Raw genomic sequence first — 19,696 nt, 5'->3', positions numbered from 1 at the left:
CTTTGACTTCACCATGATTGTAAGATTCCTGAAGCCTTTCCAGCTATGTTGATCTGTGAGTCAATTAAACCTCTTTCCTTTATAAATTACCTAGTCTTGGGCAGTTCTGTATAGCAGTATAAAAATGGACTAATACATATGGAAAAAATAAGCTGGGCAAAGAAGTGTGGAATTTGGTTAGAAGAGCAAATAATGATCAGATAGGCTTCAATGATTAAGTAATATTTTAACAAATACTAGAAGTGAGTGAAGCTTTCAGTCATGCCACCTGAGGGTTGGAGATAAACATTTGAAGTGGAAAACCATAATGTGGGGTCTGGTAGTTGCTACTTATTCTTTTTTTTTTCAACTTTTATTTTAAATTTAACAGATGTGTGTGCATGTGCAGGTTTGTTACCTGAGTGTATTGCATGATGCTGAGCTTTGAAGTAGGAATGATCACAATAGCCATGTATGAATCATAGTACCCAATGGTTAGTTTTTCAAACCTTACCCCACCCTCCCTTGCCCTCTCTAATAGTCTGCAGTGTCTATTGTTGCCATTTCTATATTCATGAGTCCCCAGTGTTAGGCTCACACTTACTAATGAGAACATGGGGTATTTACTTTTCTGTTCTCCAAAGGACACAATTTTGTTGTTTTCTGTTTTCTGTGGCTTCTTTTATGGCTGCACAGTGTATATTTACCACATTTTCTTTATGTAATCCACCACTAATGGGCACCTATCAGTTGATTCTATGACTTGGCTACTGTGAACAGTGCTGCAGTGAACATGTGAGTGCATGTGTCTTTCTGGTAGAATGATTTACTTTCTTTTGGATATTGGGATTGCTGGGTCAAAAGGTAGTCCTGTTTTAAGTTTAGAAGTCTCAAAACTGCTCTCCACAGTGGTAAAACTAGTTGTTTATTCTCATCAACAGTGTACAAGCATTCCGTTTTCTCCACAGCCTAGTCTACATCTATTGTTTTTTCTGGCTTCCTAATAGTAGTCATTCTGATCGGTGTGAGATACCTTGTTGTGGTTTAGATTTGCATTTCTCGGACAAGTAGAGGCTCGGAACATATTTCCTTATGTTTGTTGGCCGCCTGTATGTCTTCTTTTGAGAAATGTCTTTTCATGTCTTTTGCCCATTTTTAATGGGGTTATTTGTTTATTGCATTTCCAATTGTTTAAGTTCCTTATAGACTCTAGATATTAGATCTTTGTTAGATGCATAATTTGCAAATACTTTCTGCCATTACCTAAGTTATTTGTTTACTCTTTGACAGTTGCTTTTGCTGTGTAGAAGCTCTTTAGTTTAGTAAGGACTCACATGTCCATTTTTGTTTTTATTGCAATTTCTTTTGAGAACTTAGCTATAATTGCTTTTCTAAGGCTGACATCCAAAATGGTGTTTTCTAGGTTTTCTTCTAGGATTCTTATAGTGTGAGGTTTTACATTTAAATCTTTACTCTATGTAGAGTCAATTTTTGTACGTGGTGAAAGGTAAGGGTCCAGTTTCAGTCTTCTTCGTATGGCTTGCCAACTATCCCAGTACCATTTATTGAATGGAATAAAAAGGAATGAGTCTTTTTCTCATTGCTTATTTTTGTCAACTTTGTTGATCAGATGACTGTAGGTATGCAGCTTTGTTTCTAGGTTCTTTTCTGTTCCATTGGTCTATGCGTCTGTTTTTGTACCAGTATCATGCTGTTTTGGTTACTGTAGCCTTATCATATTGTTTAAAATTAGATAATGTGATGATTCTGGCTTTGTTCTTTTTGCTTAGAGTTGCTTTGGCTATTTGGGTTCTTTTTTGGTTCCATATGAATTTTGGAATAGTTTTTTCCTAGTTCTTTGAAAAACTATTTTATTGGCTTAATAGGAATAGCATTGAATCTGTAGATTGCTTTGGCCAATATGGCCATTTTAATAATATTGATTATTCCAATCTACGAACATGCAATGTTTTTGCATTTCTTTGTGTCACTTATGATTTATTTTAGCAATGTTTTGTAGTTCTGTTTGTAGAGATCTTTCACCTCCTTGGTTAGATATATTCCTAGGTAGCATTTTTGTGGCTATTGGAATTGAATTCTTGATTTGACTCTTAGCTTAAACATTATTTTTGTATAGAAATGTGACCAAATTTTATACATTGATTTTGTATCCTGAAATTCAATGAAGTGGTTTATCAGTTCCAGGAGCCTTTTGGTGGAGTTCTTTGGGATTTTCCAGGTATAGAATCATATACTCTCTAAACAGGAATAGTTTGATTTCTTCTTTTCTTATTCAATGCTTTTTATTTCTTTCTCTTGACTTATTGCTCTGGCTAGCAGTGTTAAGAAGAAAGTTTATATGCTAACCGTGTATCTGAAAAGGTTAGAATAATCTCAATTTAATTATCTAACATCACACCTAGAGAAGCTGGAAAAATAAGAACAAGCTAACCCCAAAGCTAGCAAAATAAAAGAAATAACTAATATCAGAACAGAACTGAATGTAACTGAGATCCAAAAATTTATACAAAGAATCAATGAAACCCAAAATTGATTCTCTAAAATAATAATCAAGATTGATAAACTGTAAGCTAAATAAAGAAAAAGAGAGAAGATCCAAATAAGCACAATCAGAAATGGAAAAAGTGACATTACAACTTATCCCTAAGAGATATAAAAGATCCTCAGAGACTATTATGGACACCTTTATGCATACAAACTAAAAAATCTGGAGGAAATGCATAAATTCCTGGAAACACACAATTTTCCAAGATTGAATCAGGAATAAATTAAAACCTTGAACAGACCAATATTGAGTTTCAAAATTGAATCAGTATTTAAAAAAACAAAAAACACTAACCAAAAAAAGCCCTCAGCCAGATGGATTCACAGCCAAATTCTACCAGGCATGTAAGAAAAGCTGGTACCAAATCTACTGAAACTATTCTAAAAAATTGAGGAGACACTGTTTATTCTAAGAGATATGGAAAACTCTCTAACTAAGATCCAGGCTTTTGAGCATAGAAATGATATGACATAATCTGGATTTTAAAAACATTACTGTGTGTGTTATATTGCTAATGTTATCAAAGCAAGGACTGTGTTATCAATGTAAGGGTGAAATTAGACCCTTTTTAAAATAATTTGAGCCTTCCTGATGAAGTTTACCTGTGATAAATTCTACCTTTGCCACTAACTAATAGTAAGAACTTTGGTAAGTTATTTAAATCTCTTAGAAACTGAGTGATCTTCACTTATAAAATTAGGGTAAAATACCTACCTTATAAGATCTACATTCATCTTTTCATTCATACAACAAATAATAATTGAGTGCCAACTTAGTGCCCATCACTTCTCTAGTCACTGGGGATGCACCAGTAAACAAAACAAAAATCCCACCCTCCTGAATAGTGGTAAGGATAGTGGTAAAGGACCCCACACTCATGGATAGTGGTAAGGATTAATATGTTCAGAATCCTAGCACAAAACTTCTGTTATTAGGTAACTGTGAGTGAATTTCTATAGTTTTAAACAAGTTTTAAGATTCTTGAGAGCAGAAACTCAACTGTTTGCTCCTACATGACTGGTGTAAGAGTAGGCTATATTAAGCAAATCAAATGTGAATTTAACAAAATCGGTTTCTAGTTCAAGTGACTGTGCAAAATACTACTTCTCACAGGGAGATTTAGTGACATATAAATGGAATATATGTGCCAAAAATTTACTACATTTACTAAGCAAAAATTTTTCATATTTGGCTTGAACATGGCAGGCCATAATGCTTGTTTACTGGCATAAGAAATGTGTGTGATAAAAGTATTAATTCATGTTCCCTTCTAGCTAAAAATTCCCGATACTATACATTTGTTAGAATTTTTTCATTTCACAATTATTACCATCATTTACACAGAATATTTCCCAAGTATTTCCAATTTACTAATAAATATTTTTTTCTCTATTTCTAATGTTCCTTCTGATATATATTTTAAAATGCTCAGAATGTGCTAGAAAACCTATTGATTTACCTTCCCATTATTTCTTGTCATACCTCCCCTAGCATAGATTTTTGTCTATCATATATACATAATATTTCACCAAATACATAAGTAAAGACTTATTTTATTGTTGATCCCTCTTATTATAATCAAGTTATATCACCACTTGTAGAAGAGTATTCTGATAGTAGTAGTCTAATTTAAAAAATAATTAATCATAAAGTATTTTGAATGTCAAAGTTTTCAGTAGAAGTATTGTTCAACTGGAAAGTTTGTAGAACATGAGATTTTTGTAGAGTAAAAACAAATTAACAGAATATTTGAAGAAAATAAAATAAAATAGGATTTCTGATATCTCCAAAGGCAATATCAAGAGAATCATCATTTCTGTTTAATGATCTGAAATTATATAATTTAGTATCACCATCATAATTCACATATGAGGAAAAAAGAGAGGGAGATAGCGATAAGGGAAAGAAGGAGGGTGGGAAATCTGGTGGAGAGAGAGGGAGAATGAGAGAAAGAAAGGAAACAAGAAAGGAAGAAATTGAGTGACAATGAAGATGGTGTACATGTACATTTGTGTGTGTGTGTGTGTGTGTGTGTAGAATTTAGAATGACTGCATTGAAATAATAAATAGTAACATTTGTAGTCATGTTAAAAATAAAGCGTTGCGTATATTATTATAATGTATTACCTTGGGAACACATAATATTAATCAATTTATACCATTTCATAAAGCATATTTAAAATTTTTGCTGATAAATGCAAACTATGAGTTTCTAGTTAATGATAAGTGAAAAGAAAATAATATTCAAGAGTAGGAAAAAGATCAATAGACAATTGTGAAACCACATAATGGGTACAAAAAAAAGAATGAAGGAATAAAACCTACTACTTGAAAACATAATAGGGTGACTATAGTCAATATAACTTAATTGTGTATTTTAAAATAACTTGGAAGAATGTAATTGGATTATTTGTAATGCAAAGGATAAATACTTGAGGGGATGAATGCTCCATTCTCCATGATGTGCTTATTTCACATTGCATGCCTGTATCAAAACATCTCATGTGCCACATAAATATATACACTTACTTTGTACCCACAAATGTTTTAACTTAGAAAAAGTAAATGTAGTTGTATTTGGAGCTGGAAAGATGAATTAGGTGACTATGCATACAAGATTCTTCCTCCCTCATGATTCTTTTTCATATCCAGCTTAATGACACACAAAAAAATTTTATAGTAACTTCCAGTTGTTTTATTTCATTTACCAAAAAATCTGACTGGAAATGAACAGTTTTTAAGGTCAGGATAAGTCACAAGGAAAGAAGGTGTTAAGTTAGAAAAGATAAGTTCATATACCTAATTATTGAACTGAACATATTATCCATCCTGAGCTTAATTCAGTTGAACACAGTAGAACCAAGTGTTTATTGCGTAAGCTATGAGCATTTATGTAAATTTCACTTAGTAACAATGCTCTGGCTATATTATGTTTTCAGGAACTAAATCTGCTCATTTACTACAAATGCAAAATAAAGCAATGGGAAGATGTCTTTGCTTTTCTATCTCTTTGTCAAAGTATTTTGTAGTATAAGTTTCTTTTCATTTTAAATTACAAAACTGCACATAAGCAAACTAACCAACAAACCAAAGTAAATACATAAGTGACTAATTATGGGGTATCACCTGGGACCCAATGAAGGACTGATCAACCAAACATCAGGAAAGCTGGGGATGGGGCAGTCTTGGTAGCAGAAATTCCTTCTTTTTCTCTAGCTATGCTTTCGACCGGGTTGCACTATAAATTAGCTATTGCTTCATTTATTGGTTAAAATTCCCCACTCTCAGAAATGAAAGGCTGGCTAAACATTTGGAGGTCAAGTGTTCAGCTGGATCTCCCAGACAACTTGGCCTGAGAAAAGACCTAGGGGTATAAACAGACCTGCCTGTTGACTGCTTTTATACAGGGTCAAATTATAGTTCAGTAGGTGATAATACTCACATGTGCCTATAAAACTAGTTATTTCAGGAAGGAGAGGAAAGATCAACTGGAATCTGGAGAAGAAAATAATTCTAGCCAGCTAATTGGTTGAAATAGAATTTCTTCACTTGTTTTGCTTTTTATCATCAAAACAATCAATACAAAGAAAGAGCATACACAGACTAACTTGTAGAGAATATCTGTCTGTCGATCTATCGATCTATCTATCTATCGATCATCTATTCTATCTGAATACCTACCTATCTTACCTATCTATACAGGTAAGTAATTTTAGAAAATTAAAAGATTATGTGTCTGTAGATAGACAGTATGATGTTCATCAAATCCATATTTGACATTCAAATTAATTATGGCTGTATGAATATAGTTGCAGGTGAATTATGTTGTATGGTGTAATGACAATTTTTCTGAACTTAAAAAATTTCCTCAAGTCAATAATTGTCCTTCTAAAACATTTCTTTTCTTTTACATGTATTAGTCATTTAAAATAATGTCCAATTTTTCTCCAAATCACCTAAATATACAGGTAGCTAAGACAGGCAGCTATAGGGTTATTCAAAGTGCTGGAACTGTCTTCTTCCACATTACGGAAAAAACAGCAGTGTGCATATATAGCTGTGTCATTCTTCCTTCGGTCTCAGCAAATTGGCTTTTGTTTCATTTTCTTTTGTAAGCCAGTTTGGTTTCATTTTCTTTTCTTTCTTTTTTTTTTTTTTTCCACTTTCATTTACTTTTGCGAGTCAGTTTAAAGATGATCCACCTCTGCCAATGGTGCATCTGTTTGTTGACCTTGTATCAAGCATTTGCCCCTGGCCCTTATTAGAAAGGACCGTTCTGCCAGCTTCCTCAGATACCTATGGTTCTTCTCTTTGTTTGTGCTTTGGATTTCTGAAGTCTCCTTATTTATCAAAAATGGAGTTTGGGAAATCTGGTTTTCTATCCCCTTGCTACTTTTGGTTGATTCCAGAGAAAGGAAGGATGGTGTGTCCACTTTACCATTTTCAGGAGAAAGCTCTGAATTACCTTTTACAAATGCAGTAACATTTAATATATATTTATTATCTAAGAGTTTACAGAAATATAAGCCTTAAAAGTTTGATGAGGAAACTGTGGCTCAAAGATTTGTAACCATTTGTTTAAATCTCACACTATCATTAAAAGATTAATGCTAATAGTTAAGCCTTCTATCTTCCTTGAGCTTTCCTCTGGGGGCTGCTTTATTCATCTTTGCATCCCCTGCATCCAGGAATGCCAGATGCTCAGCACACAATAAGCATCTAATATTTGTCAAATGAAGTTTAATAGAATTCTTGTTATACTTGTTTAAAAAGTATTAAAATCCCACTAGAATACAATTTACATAAGGCAAAATACCCAAAACACATAAATAGGTGCTCTTTTTTATAATAATTACAGGAATGCAATGAAATGAAAATTAGACACTATTTCATATCCATTAGATTGGGAAAATGGATTATGTGACTACACACAATATATTATGGCTATATGTAACTTTCTGTCATTCAGGGGTATATAGGTATATGTAACTTAGTGTCATTCAGGGATACATAGGTAATGGTAAAATGTAATAATTAACTAATATTAGTTAATATAACACAGTAGTATAACACATGTTATATTTACTACAACATGGAAAAAAATTCATCTTAACAATTATAATCTCTGAGGATGATGAAGAGCATAGAGCAGTTTGCTTCTTAAACTGTGTATTGGTTTCATAGACAGTTGGTGATTGCATCATCATCTGCTTTTTAAGAGTTTCTGACATACTTCATAACTTCCTTTTACTGCAAACTCTCAGTATGTTTAACTAGAAGACATTTCTCTAAGTAACTGATATATAATGTGTTAAGTATGACTGTTGATACATTTGAAACATTATAATCATTTTGTGAATATAATTATATGAAATTTTTGGCACTAAGTAACTGGGAAGACTTAATGAAGTCATTTATACGTTTAGAACTCCAGTTTCCTTATTTATTTATGTTAGGAGTAGGACATGAGGATATCTAAAGATGCTCTTACTTCAAACACTATGTTTCTGGAAATGCTTACTGTGGGGGCTGACAATTTAAAGCATATAGAACTTGTGTAGAGATTACTTGTAGCTAATCATAACTTGAATTTGGTTTCTTATTGTTATATAAAATGTTAGTTTTGAGAATGTACCTATACTTTTTGTTTCATTCTAACCACTTATGCTTTTTCTCAGATATCTAAATGAGCACTAATAGGGATGCCAAGACCACCCAATTGTGTTTATTAATAGTAACAAAATATTAATTAATAAAATATTAGTAGGAGTAGCAAAATTACCCCCAAAATTAATTCTAGTCAATGACATTCAAATGATGAGAATAGTGTTGGTAGTCCTGATTTCTGAACATATTTATTTATTTTCTAATTAGAAAAGGCAAGAATCTGGATTTCTTGTGTAACCATATCTACCTATTATCTGGGTTGTATATTGATTCACTGATTAACTTGATATTAAAATAATTTTAGCTCCACTTATGTTTAAAAGATAGGGCTATGATAACCTCAAATGATAACCTCAAATGATAACAAAATGAATAACCAAATTTTATATTTATTTTAATAAACATGGTGGAACCTTTCCTAGTGAGAAAATAATGATTATTTATCTAACCCAAAAGTGTTTATGAGGAAGTACCAGTGACAAAATATTTATTATATTTGCTGCCCAGTGAATTTTTCCTGTACATATACTCAGTACAAGTAGCACTCATCATTTTTCTTCTAATGAAATATGTAAATGGCCTCATCAATGAATTTCCCTCACAATTATAACTTTTTTTCACACTGTGGGGAAAATAGTCTATAACTATTCCTTCAGGGTTTTCTCATATTCCTTGGGCACTTTATTAAGCTACTCTGAGCGTCATCTCTGCTTTCTTAACAGATTAATGGAAGAAGCTCCCTCATGTGTCAGAACCGGGAAATTTGCAGTAACCTTTATATAAACTAAATACAGGGTGACTATATAATTAATCATGCAAAGTAGGCCATTTTGTGATGAGAAGTTGCTATTAAAAATCATTTCAGGACAACAGGTGTAAACCAAGATTTTCCTGGGCAAGCCTCAATGCATGTTTATGCATAAAAAATAGTTTATATTAATTGACTGACTTGCTATAGGCATGTAGTTTCTCTCTAGCAATAAAGATGGATTTTCTTCATAATTTTATGGCAAAGCATGCCTTGTCTCTATTTAAATTAACTCTTTGTTATTAATTTGAAACACTTGTTTGTTATATAGAAGAAAACTAATATAGTTATTAAAGTTTTTTTCACATACAGTAATTTCCTATGTCACCAAAGAAATTTGTAGGATATATTAAAGTAACTGAGCTTAGTAAGATAAAAAGAAATAATCATATACTAAATGACTCAAAGATGTTCTTTAGTAAATAGGTACAGGTTGCATGCAATTGAATGTGAGAAGCAGAAGCCTTTGAGAAGATGTCAAGATGCCCTCAGATATGTAAGAAAAGATGTCAAGATGGCCTTATTTATGTAAGAGAGAAATGCTTAGGAAAGTTAAATGAGAGGAATAGGGAGTGGCAAGAGAGGCTTCAAGTAACAAAAGATGTTTGAAATGTATGAAAGTAAGGGGGGAAGAAGTTTTGGATTAAAAGAATCTGAATGCCGTTTACATATTCTAAGAAAGTTTTGGCCATGCCAGTGGGAATCCTCCAACACAAATTGTCCTTCAGAGTAGCTCCTAGTCTGGCAGCAATGGATCTGAATTAATACTCGTACTGTGTTCAGTTATTGACTGAAAGCAGCCTGGGACAACTCGGGTCAGATGCAGACTCAGGGCTGATCCTTAGTGCTGGCAGGCAACTAATGTTCCCACGGTGGGAGAACCAAGTGGCAAATTTTCAGGGCTACCACAATGATTTCCTTAAGAGAGTATGATATTCTACCTCTCTCTATAAAACCCTCTATTTAATTATTCATTTTATAATTCGAAATTTATTTCGAATTATAATTCGAATTATCTGGTATAAAAGAAGAAGAAGTTCATTCTTAGGTTCTTGTCAAATTAACTCCTTTTTATGTATTTATATTACACAATGTGTACATGAAGATTTCAAGATAAAATTAACATACAAAAAATAAATTTTCTATGGTCTAGTATAAAATATTAAGTATATACATTATTCTATTTTTTCATCAAACCTTTTAAGCCACTTTATACATAGATGGCAATGAAAGCAAATTGTTTCTGTTATTTTTCATGTAATATTCAATTATGAAAATAATTCGATGCTTTTATAGACTCTTACAAGAGATATATACCTTTTGTTAATAAATTATTATTTATTTAAAGATACTCTTATGGTTAAAAAATATGCAATCATAGATATAATACTGTGATAAGTATCTTAATGTCTGATGCTTTTCTGTGTCATTGACTGAAAATGTTTTCTCCTTTATTAGAAAATGAGACCATCTAGATCAAGACTATAATTAAAGTCTCAGTTTTGTCAATAAATTGATTTGTGTTTTTGCTATGTTTCAGTGGTCTTTGGTTTTCTCATTTACAAAATAAAGGAAGAGAGTTACTTAATCTCTCCAATGTCACTTCAAGTAAAATTTGATAGTTATAACTCCTCCCAAATGTATGTGGAAGATGAGTCACCTATTGATAATTTGATGATCAGAAAATCTTTGACAATGTTCTTGGAAAAAGATGGCTGGGTCCTTCTGACTTAAAAGAAGAAAATGGTTGTGTTCTTCTGACTTAAAAGATGGCTGGGTTCTTCTGACTTAAAATGTGCACAACATGTTTTCCTTTTTATTCAAACCTTTCTTTACTCATTTTTTCTTCTTCTTTTCTACACATCCATTTTTATACATTTTACTAGACTAATCATTACACCTTTTCCTGTAATTATTTACATTTTAAGGTTTATTTTTAGTTGTGATGGTTTAAGGTCACCAAATATGGATGTGCAGATCATATGTTATACAAATTTAGGGGACACCAGTCACATTTTGGTGGAATAATTTTTATGAACGTTAATGGCATTGTGGGAGTGGTCAAAATTTACTTTATTATTTTAATATTGTATATTTCTTGCACGGAATTCTCAATTTTTGTGTATTATCACATCAGGGCACTTTGTATGACAAATGTGTTAGTTTTACTAAAAAATGTTTTTGTAATGCCTTTTTGTACCACATTATGACTTTCTTACTCAATTGTAATATTCTTAAACTATACTTTTATATATAATTCAATTGAACTTTCTACCATTTTTTAAAATCATTTAGTGTTGATAAGGCAGAAGATGAAGATGATGAGGATTTAACAGTGAACAAAACCTGGGTCTTGGCTCCAAAAATTCATGAAGGAGATATCACACAAATTCTGAATTCATTGCTTCAGGGCTATGACAATAAACTTCGTCCAGATATAGGAGGTAAGTTTGAGTTACCATTCTGGTATTAAAAATATTATCACTGGTACTATTTTAATCATTTATTTCTTATTCCTGGAGTGTCTGATGTTTGTCAGAGGATCTGCTGGATTTAAGGATTATTGGTTGGAATGGTCACTAATGTTTTGAGGAGTTCACAGTCTGAAATAAGAAAAAAAAGAAAAAAAAATTGTGTAATTATTTTCCAGCTGCTACTATATTTGACAAAGTTTTGGTAAAGCTGTCTAAAACACTGAGCAATATGTCATAAAAAGGCTAATATTTGAAAGATAAGTCAGTTCCAATTTTGTACAAATGCCAGACTGTTCTAATTAATATAGAATTATAACTCTTGATAGTATAGTTGGTACAGGTAATCAACTTTGTACCTCTTCAACATTGTTATTTTTGGTCTTTGGCAGTTATGCATAAATTTTAAAACTTAATGAAATTGTAACTTTTCCCTAAGATTCCTTAAAATGAAAAAATTATAAATCATATATTTCCTTAGTCATCAATCAATATATGGAAATTGAAATTTTTAACAAATTCAATTTTTACCATACCAAATTCATGAGAACATCATATATTCTTCTATTTATATATTTACTTTTTATTAATGTTTTCCATAAATTAATATTGCCTGTGTTGTGTTAGATTTAATTTTTTTCTATTTGGAGTTTTTGATGCAAGTATAAATTCACCTTTTTAAAGTTATTTTCTGATTTGTATTACCAGTGTGGAGAAATATAAAAGACTTTTTACTCTGTTCTTGGAAGCCTTCCTAAATTTGTTTATCAATTTTAATTATTTATTTTTAGATTCTCCTGGATTTTTATAAGATAGAGAATAATGACCATTTTCACAATAATGAATATTTTATATTCTCATTTCCAAAATTATACTTTTTCATGCCATATTGCACTGGGTAAGACTAGAGTGTAATGTTGAATAACTCAAATTGTTCCTGATATCAGGAAAAGCAAGCCCTATTTCACTGGTAGGTATGATGTTTGCTTAAACATCTTTTTTAAAGACATTTTTTTGGTTACCTTCTCTTCTTATTTTGCTAGAGTTTCTTCTTTCTCTGCACATCTACAATATGTGTGATGTGAAAACACAGTCTTCAAAACAAGTTTTTTCTGTGTAGAGAAAAATGTCAGAAAGCTAGAGAGAAGTGTGCTTAAGAAATTGAATGCTGAAAGGAAAAAGAAACAAAAGCGTGAATTGTATGCTGAACTCTGGCATCATATATTAGTAGTTTTTGTTATGTTATCTATTTGAGCAGTGAACTTCTTGCATTTAATTAATGTTTGTTTTATTTTAGTATTTTGGGAGTTTCATGTTTTTGTTCTAGTTTTACCCTTGTACTTGTATCTTAATAGCCTTAGTCCTCCATTTATTGGCCCTTTCTCAGGATTCTTGGTTGTTATTGATACTATTTAACCCCCACATACTGTCTACACAACAATCAATGAGATTTTTCTATTTCTTTTTTTCCTTCTCCTCAGTTTTATTATTTTTAGTTACATATTTTCTGCTTTGTCACAACATATAATATTTGTAAATTTGTTTAACACCATTTTCCCAATCTTTGTTTCAGTCTTTAGGCTCTATCAACATATGCTAGAGGCTATTATTTTTAGGAAACTAACACAGGAACACAAAACCAAATACCATCCATTCTCACCTATAAGTGGGAGCTAAATGAGAATTCATGAACACAAAGAAGGGAACAAGAGACACTCTAGTCTACTTGATGATGGAGAGTGGGAAGGGGGAGAGGAATAAAAAAGGTAGTGGGCTTCATACCTGGGTGATAAAATAATCTCTACAACAAACCCCTGTGACATGAGTTCACCTATGTAACAAACCTTCACGTGTACCCTGGAACCTAAAATACAAGTTAAATAATAAAAAAAAACTCTCATCATTGGTGTATTTTGCTAAAGTTATTTTAGTCATATCTTTCTTGAGTAGATTTTCAGAAAGTTGTTATATGTAAAAATTATTTTTTGATTGACTGGAAATGTGAAGGATTTAGTGGCTACATACAAAATCCTCAGTTTATATATATTTTTTCATTGAGTTTTCACTTTAATAGCCTAATCATAACTGGTAACTTGCTTTGTGTGTTATTTTTGAAAAGTCTAATGCCAGTCTATTATTCAGCCCTTGTAATTTATTTAACCTTGTTTTTTTCTCCTACAGGCCATTTGGATTTATTTAAAAAGCTTTCCACTGAATTCTTTTCTTAGTAAATGTTTCAGAGTTGTTCAATTTGGGTAATCTCTTTTCTAGACACTGATACATTTTTTTCAAAATGTAATTTCAAGTTTTCTTTCAACCTTGGGAAAAGTTATTTACTTATGTATGTATTTATTTAGGAATAGAAAGTTGAATATTTGTTCTGTTACGTTGTTGGGTTTCTTCTTCTTGAATTCCCACTGTAGGTATGTTAGTCACCCTTTGCCTGCCGTATATTTGCATGATATTCTCTTTGACATTCTGAATTCTGTTATTATCATTTATATTCTCTTCATTTTTTTCCTGCCTATTATTAAACTGTTTTAGTTGATTTATTGGTGATCAACATAATTTTATCTTTTTCTTCTCTTTTTTAAAGTCCAAACAATTTTTATTTATTTCTTCCTGTTTGTGTATGTGTATGTGTGAGGAATGTATTTATCCTGCTTAGCTTCCAAATTATTTTATTCAAGATGATTTTTTTCCTATTCCTAAATTTTTGTTTGAATACACTTAACTGTAGGGAGTATTTTCTTACAGTTTCTTCTGCTTATTATTTTGGGTGAGAATTTTCCACAATTGAGCTGTATTGGATTTTGATATCTTATTTCTGCAATAATTCGTTTGTCCTTTTTATTTTGTGGTTTGTGGGTGTTTTACAAGATTCTTAGTTTATTGGTATATTTTAATGTCATGATTATAAAGTTCAGATACTTTGGATTTGATTGTGGTATTGGAGTATATTTATTTTGTGGTGGGGAAGGAATTCTATTACTTCCGTTTAATTGATTCTTCTTTTCCTTGTAGAAGCACAAAGTACTCCCCTTGACTTTTCCTTGTCACTGTACAGTTTCTTAAGCTCACTTCTGTTTTTGTTTTTGACATTTTTCTTGGCCCAGAAACAACCTATTTTGAACATCGCTCTTTCACATCACACATACTTATAGATCCTTTTCCTCTTAGTTCTTGTGCTGCTCTCCAAATACATTCTTAAATACTTTCATATTAATGGTATACTTATTTTCTCTAGTGGTCTTGGAGATCAACTTTAGGCCCACCACTGACTCCCTTCTGTCTTCTGCAGAGCCTATTTCAGGCTGCTGTATCCATCATAAAGTGTTGCCTTAGAGTAGAGGTGAGACAATGTTTGAGAGATTTCTTTCCACGATTTGGTATTTGGAGTTTTGTTTGTTTGGTTAACTTTTATAGTCATTTTGAAATGTGGGTATTTTTTGTCTTTAAGTTATGCAGAGGACTGAATTTTTGATTGCTTTTGTTTTTCCCTTTTTTGGTTTTTTATACATTTTTGAAGGAAATATTGGGAGATAAAGACATAGGACATTTATGTACATTTTCTCATGTACTGCTTTAGAGTTTTACAATTTATTCCTTTGTAATTTCTTCTTTATCACATGGAGTAGTTAGTGAATATTGTTTAATTTCAAAAATTAGCCTGTGTTCCAGGTATGTTTTTGTTATTAGTATCTACATTGATTTAATCTGTGTCTGAGAACATACTTGAGTCAGATTTATGATTCTTGTCATTCAAATTATCTATACATCTACTGAAAGAGGTGTGTTAAAAGTCTCTAATTACAATCATTTACTCAGCCTTTTAAAACTTTTTTAGTTCAGTAAGTTTTTGCTTTATACATATTGAAACTGTTTCAGGTACACACAAATTTAGGATTGTTATGTCTCCTTTTTAAAAAAATATTTTACTTTTAATTTTTATGGGTACGTAGTGGATGTATATACTTATGAGGTACATGAGACATTTTGATATATGCATATAATGTATAATAATCATATCAGGCTAAATGGGGTATTCACCTCAAATATCTGTCATTTATTTTTGGTACAAACATTCAAGTTATACTCTTTTGGTTATATTTTAAATGCATATTATTATTTATTATAATCACCCTCTTATACTATCAAATAATAGATACTATTTATTCTGACTATATTTTTATACCCACTAAATATTCCCACTCCCTCACCTCATTACTCTCTGGTAACCATCATTCTATTCTAAATCTATGAGTTCAATTGTTTTGATTTTTAATTCCTATACAAGTGAGAACATGTGAAGTTTGTCTTTCTGTGCCTGACTTATTTCACTTAACATAATGTCTTCCAGTTCCATCCATGTTGTTGCAAACGACAGAATCTTATGCTATTTTTGTGGCTGAATAGTACTCAGTTGCATATATGTACCACATTTTCTCTGGGACTGTACAGCTTCTGTTGAATAGCACTTTTATCATTAGGAAGTAATTCTGCACTGTAGAACACATTTTTCTATAACGTTTAATTTGATTGGTATTATATATCTAGATTTGCTTTCTTTGGATTATGATTTGACTTTTTAATATCTTTTTTCATACTCTAATTTTCAGTATTTTCGTGTTCTTTGTTAAGTAATTTCTTTTAGAATATATATATATATATATATATATAGTTTCTGTTTCCTAATATTCAAGTCTGATAATTATTTTCTTTTAAATGAAGTGAATAATGCAGATATGGTTAAGGTAATTATTAAATATTTTGTGTTAAATCTACCTTTCTATTGTTTTATTTTGTTAATCTATTTAATTTGTTCTCTACTGCTTATATTTTCTCTATTCTTTCCCTTTTTGAATTCATTAAATATATTCAGTGTTGTTTTATCCATTATTGCATTGTATACACATTCATTTATAAATTTTAGTGAGTAAAACATGCATTTCACTTTATTAGATTAAACATAAATCAGTAACTTTATCATAATTTAAAGCAATTTCAGACCTTTTTGATAAACTACAGTGCCATTTTGTTACTATGTCCACATATTTTATTCTATATTTATTTGATTATTATTGTTTTAAAGTGTTTAAAAGCCATTAACTTAAACCAATGACATCCTTTCTGGTGTTATTTCCTTTCTTAAATACTCTATTTCCATTTAAAAAATTTTCTCTGTAGTTTTTCTTTTGGTACAAGTCTCTCAAAATGAAGTACTTTATATGAAAGTTTTATATGAAAATTATTTTATATTGCCTTCTTTTTGAACGATATTTCCAATAGATATGGAAACCCTGTTATTTCCTTTCCAAACTTCATAAATATCACTCAATTTCTCTTGACTTTTGCTATTCTGTTGCAGAGTCACATTTCAACATTAATGTTGCTATTTTGAAGATAAAACTTATTTTATCTATGGATAATTTTAACATTTCCTTAGTCTTTGATTTTCTACCATTTTATTTTAGTGTTCTTAGATTTGTTTTGTTTTGAGATTTATACTGAGGAGTTTACAGGGCCTCTTGAATCTGTGGGTTGAAACTTAGCTGCTTTTGAAATTCTTGGCCTATATTTCTTCAGACATTTTTCTTCTGTCTTAATTTCTCTGCAACTCCAATTGCAGGTATGTTTGACCTCTGCCATGTCACTACATCTCATACATTCTTCTGTAATTTTCTTTGTACTCTATTTGTGTTTCAATCTGCTCTTTATTACCTACCTCGTTTCCAGTTCAATATTTTTTACCTGTAGTATTTACGCCTGATTTTTAAATCAATTTCAGATATTCTATAATATTTGCCATTATTTCATCTATATTCTTATACATATGAACAAAAGTTATTTTAAAATCTTTGCTAACTACAATGTCTTGATCACTTGTGTAACTTTTTAAAATTTTCTTTTGCATTATATCTCTTGGTTTAAGGTGATTTGGTTCTATTTCATGGAATGTTTCTTAATTTTGTGTTGAATGTGAGTAGGGTTGTGAAAAATAATGGAGATTCTACATGACATTATTTTCTTCTGGAGAAGAGTTAATTTTGTTTCAGTAGTCAGATTGAGTAAAGAACTCACTGTCATTTACTCAGAACTGGTGTAAGTCCCTTGGTAAAACTCTTCTTTTGTCCAAGACACAACCATTTGAGATGTCTAGACTGACAACCTGAGGTTTATATCAGGAACCCCTCTCCCTGGCTTGCCAGACATCCCTAAAATATTCGTGATGCCTTAGATGCTTAGGAGCTGCTTGTACTTGGTTTGTCAGAATCACATATCTATGATTTAGGAATCAGCAAATGCCTTAAGGGAAAATCACATGTAGAATGTCCAATTAGATGCTGTGTGTGTGTGTGTGAGTGTGTGTGTGTGTTTCCAGGCAAGTCCTAGCTGTCCTGATAGGCCTTAACGCCAAGTTTTGTCTCTGCAGCCAAATACGACAGCTAAAAGCTCTGAGCTGCTCTGTTTTGTTCAGTCAATTGGTGAGCTGTCAAACAGCAAATATACCAAGGGGGTAAAAAAAGGCCAAAGAATAGTGTAGAATTCACCTCATTTTCATTCTTTTCAGAAAATTGTTACATCAAATCCTGGCTATCTTAGTTGCTCTGTTTTCTTCACCATCTGTGGATGTTTATTAAAAAATAAATTTTATAGTTGTCTTTATTGGAATGGATATTTTGATATCAATTAAACAACAAAGGAAGCATCAGAAGTCTGTATTTCTGTTTTACTCCTCACACTTTACTAATATTTTATGTCGGTTTTCTCTAATGTATGTTCCTTAAAACTATAAATCACTGTATTCCTAATTGCTAAATCAATGCCTAAAATATAAACTAGGTTCTCTTAATATTTATCAGGTATTTGGAGAATAGAATTCATTGTATATAGTCTTTTTTAGTCCATGTGTGGGTATTTTGACAGTTGCCCTACTCCATGAATTTTGCATTTTAAGTACATTTATTTCAAATCAAGATATGAATGTTCAAAATTTACATACACTTGTGATATTATCACTATGTTTAATACATTAGATTAAATATGTCCTGGATACCTTCATAACTGTATCTTGCTTAGTAGCAATAATTTCTGTGCATCTTAGTATACATCACAGGTGGCTTAATTATTTTTTGTATGTATTCCTTTCTGTCCAAAATACATTTTTGTACCCTTTGTCTTTGGTGATGCTATGAAAACTTATATTACCAACTTACTGAGGTCTTCTGAACTTAATGGAGAATTAACATGAAAAGGTTTTGTTCATCTAGTTAAGCTTCTATTGTTTTATGATAAATATTATTTTCCTTTTTTTGTTTTGGTTTTGAGAGAGGGTCTCAGGCTGTCATCTAGGCTTGAGTGCAGTGGCGTGATCACAGCTCACTGAAACCTCAACCTCCTGGGGCTTAGCTGATCCTCTCACCTCAGCCTGCTGAGAACTGGGACTACAAGCATGCAATACCTCACCCAGCTAATTTTTGTATTTTTTGTGGAGACGTGGTTTCACCATGTTGCCCAGGCTGGTCTCAAACTCCTGAGCTCAGCGATCTGCCTGCCCGAGCCTCCCAAAGTGCTGGGATTGCTGGTGTTAAGTCACCAAGCCCAGACTATTTTCCTACTTCTTAAGAACTTTTCAAGTAGATTCTATGACTTTCCGAACAGTTTCAGTTATTAAAATAGTTCAACTTAATATAAAAATTTAATATTCAGATTAAAAGACATCCTCTCCTGAGACACAGGGCAGACAGGCACCACTAGAGAGACACTGGGGGAGTCATAGAATGGTTAGGAAGAGAGTAGTGTGGCCTGTTGTTTTATTACATCTCTACCTCTTCTATGTTTCTAGTGATGGAAGTATGGGAGATAAAAAGAAAATTTGTCTATGTGTTTTAACTCAACATAGTTGCAACCTTGGTCTTGTTACTTGTTACTTCTTTTTGGGTTAACACCAACTGGCCTTGGTGTAAGTTAAGGGGTAGACATATAAATAATGACTTTTATGGTTAGAAGGTATAAATAATTTTTGTTGTTTTTCATAGGCATTTTATATGGCTCACTTCCCCAGCTTGGGAAATCTGGAAGCTTTTCTGTATCTTCCACCTGCCTTAACTCCTTTCATTAGCAGTCTTACTTGAAGATATGTGCTGCTGATGCACAACTGTCTTTAGGTCAAAAAACTTGTGAGATGCCGCTAACCAAGTTATT

General features: G+C 31.7%; 1 protein-coding gene across 1 annotated transcript in view; it reads left to right on the top strand.

Annotated features, from left to right (window-relative positions):
• The window catches only part of GABRG1 (gamma-aminobutyric acid type A receptor subunit gamma1), an 85,268-nt gene that overhangs the window by 12,379 nt on the left and 53,193 nt on the right, over window positions 1–19,696 (top strand). Inside the window, exon 2 of the mRNA XM_012441179.3 lies at window positions 11,316–11,464. Coding sequence (XP_012296602.1) covers window positions 11,316–11,464 — 149 coding nt within the window. The remainder of the gene's footprint in view (window positions 1–11,315; window positions 11,465–19,696) is intronic.

Source organism: Aotus nancymaae, unplaced genomic scaffold (genome assembly GCF_030222135.1).
Source record: "Aotus nancymaae isolate 86718 unplaced genomic scaffold, 86718_ANA_hifiasm-v0.15.2.pri h1tg000006l, whole genome shotgun sequence".
NCBI lineage: Eukaryota > Metazoa > Chordata > Mammalia > Primates > Aotidae > Aotus > Aotus nancymaae.
This window is presented reverse-complemented; position numbering and strand designations above follow the sequence as displayed.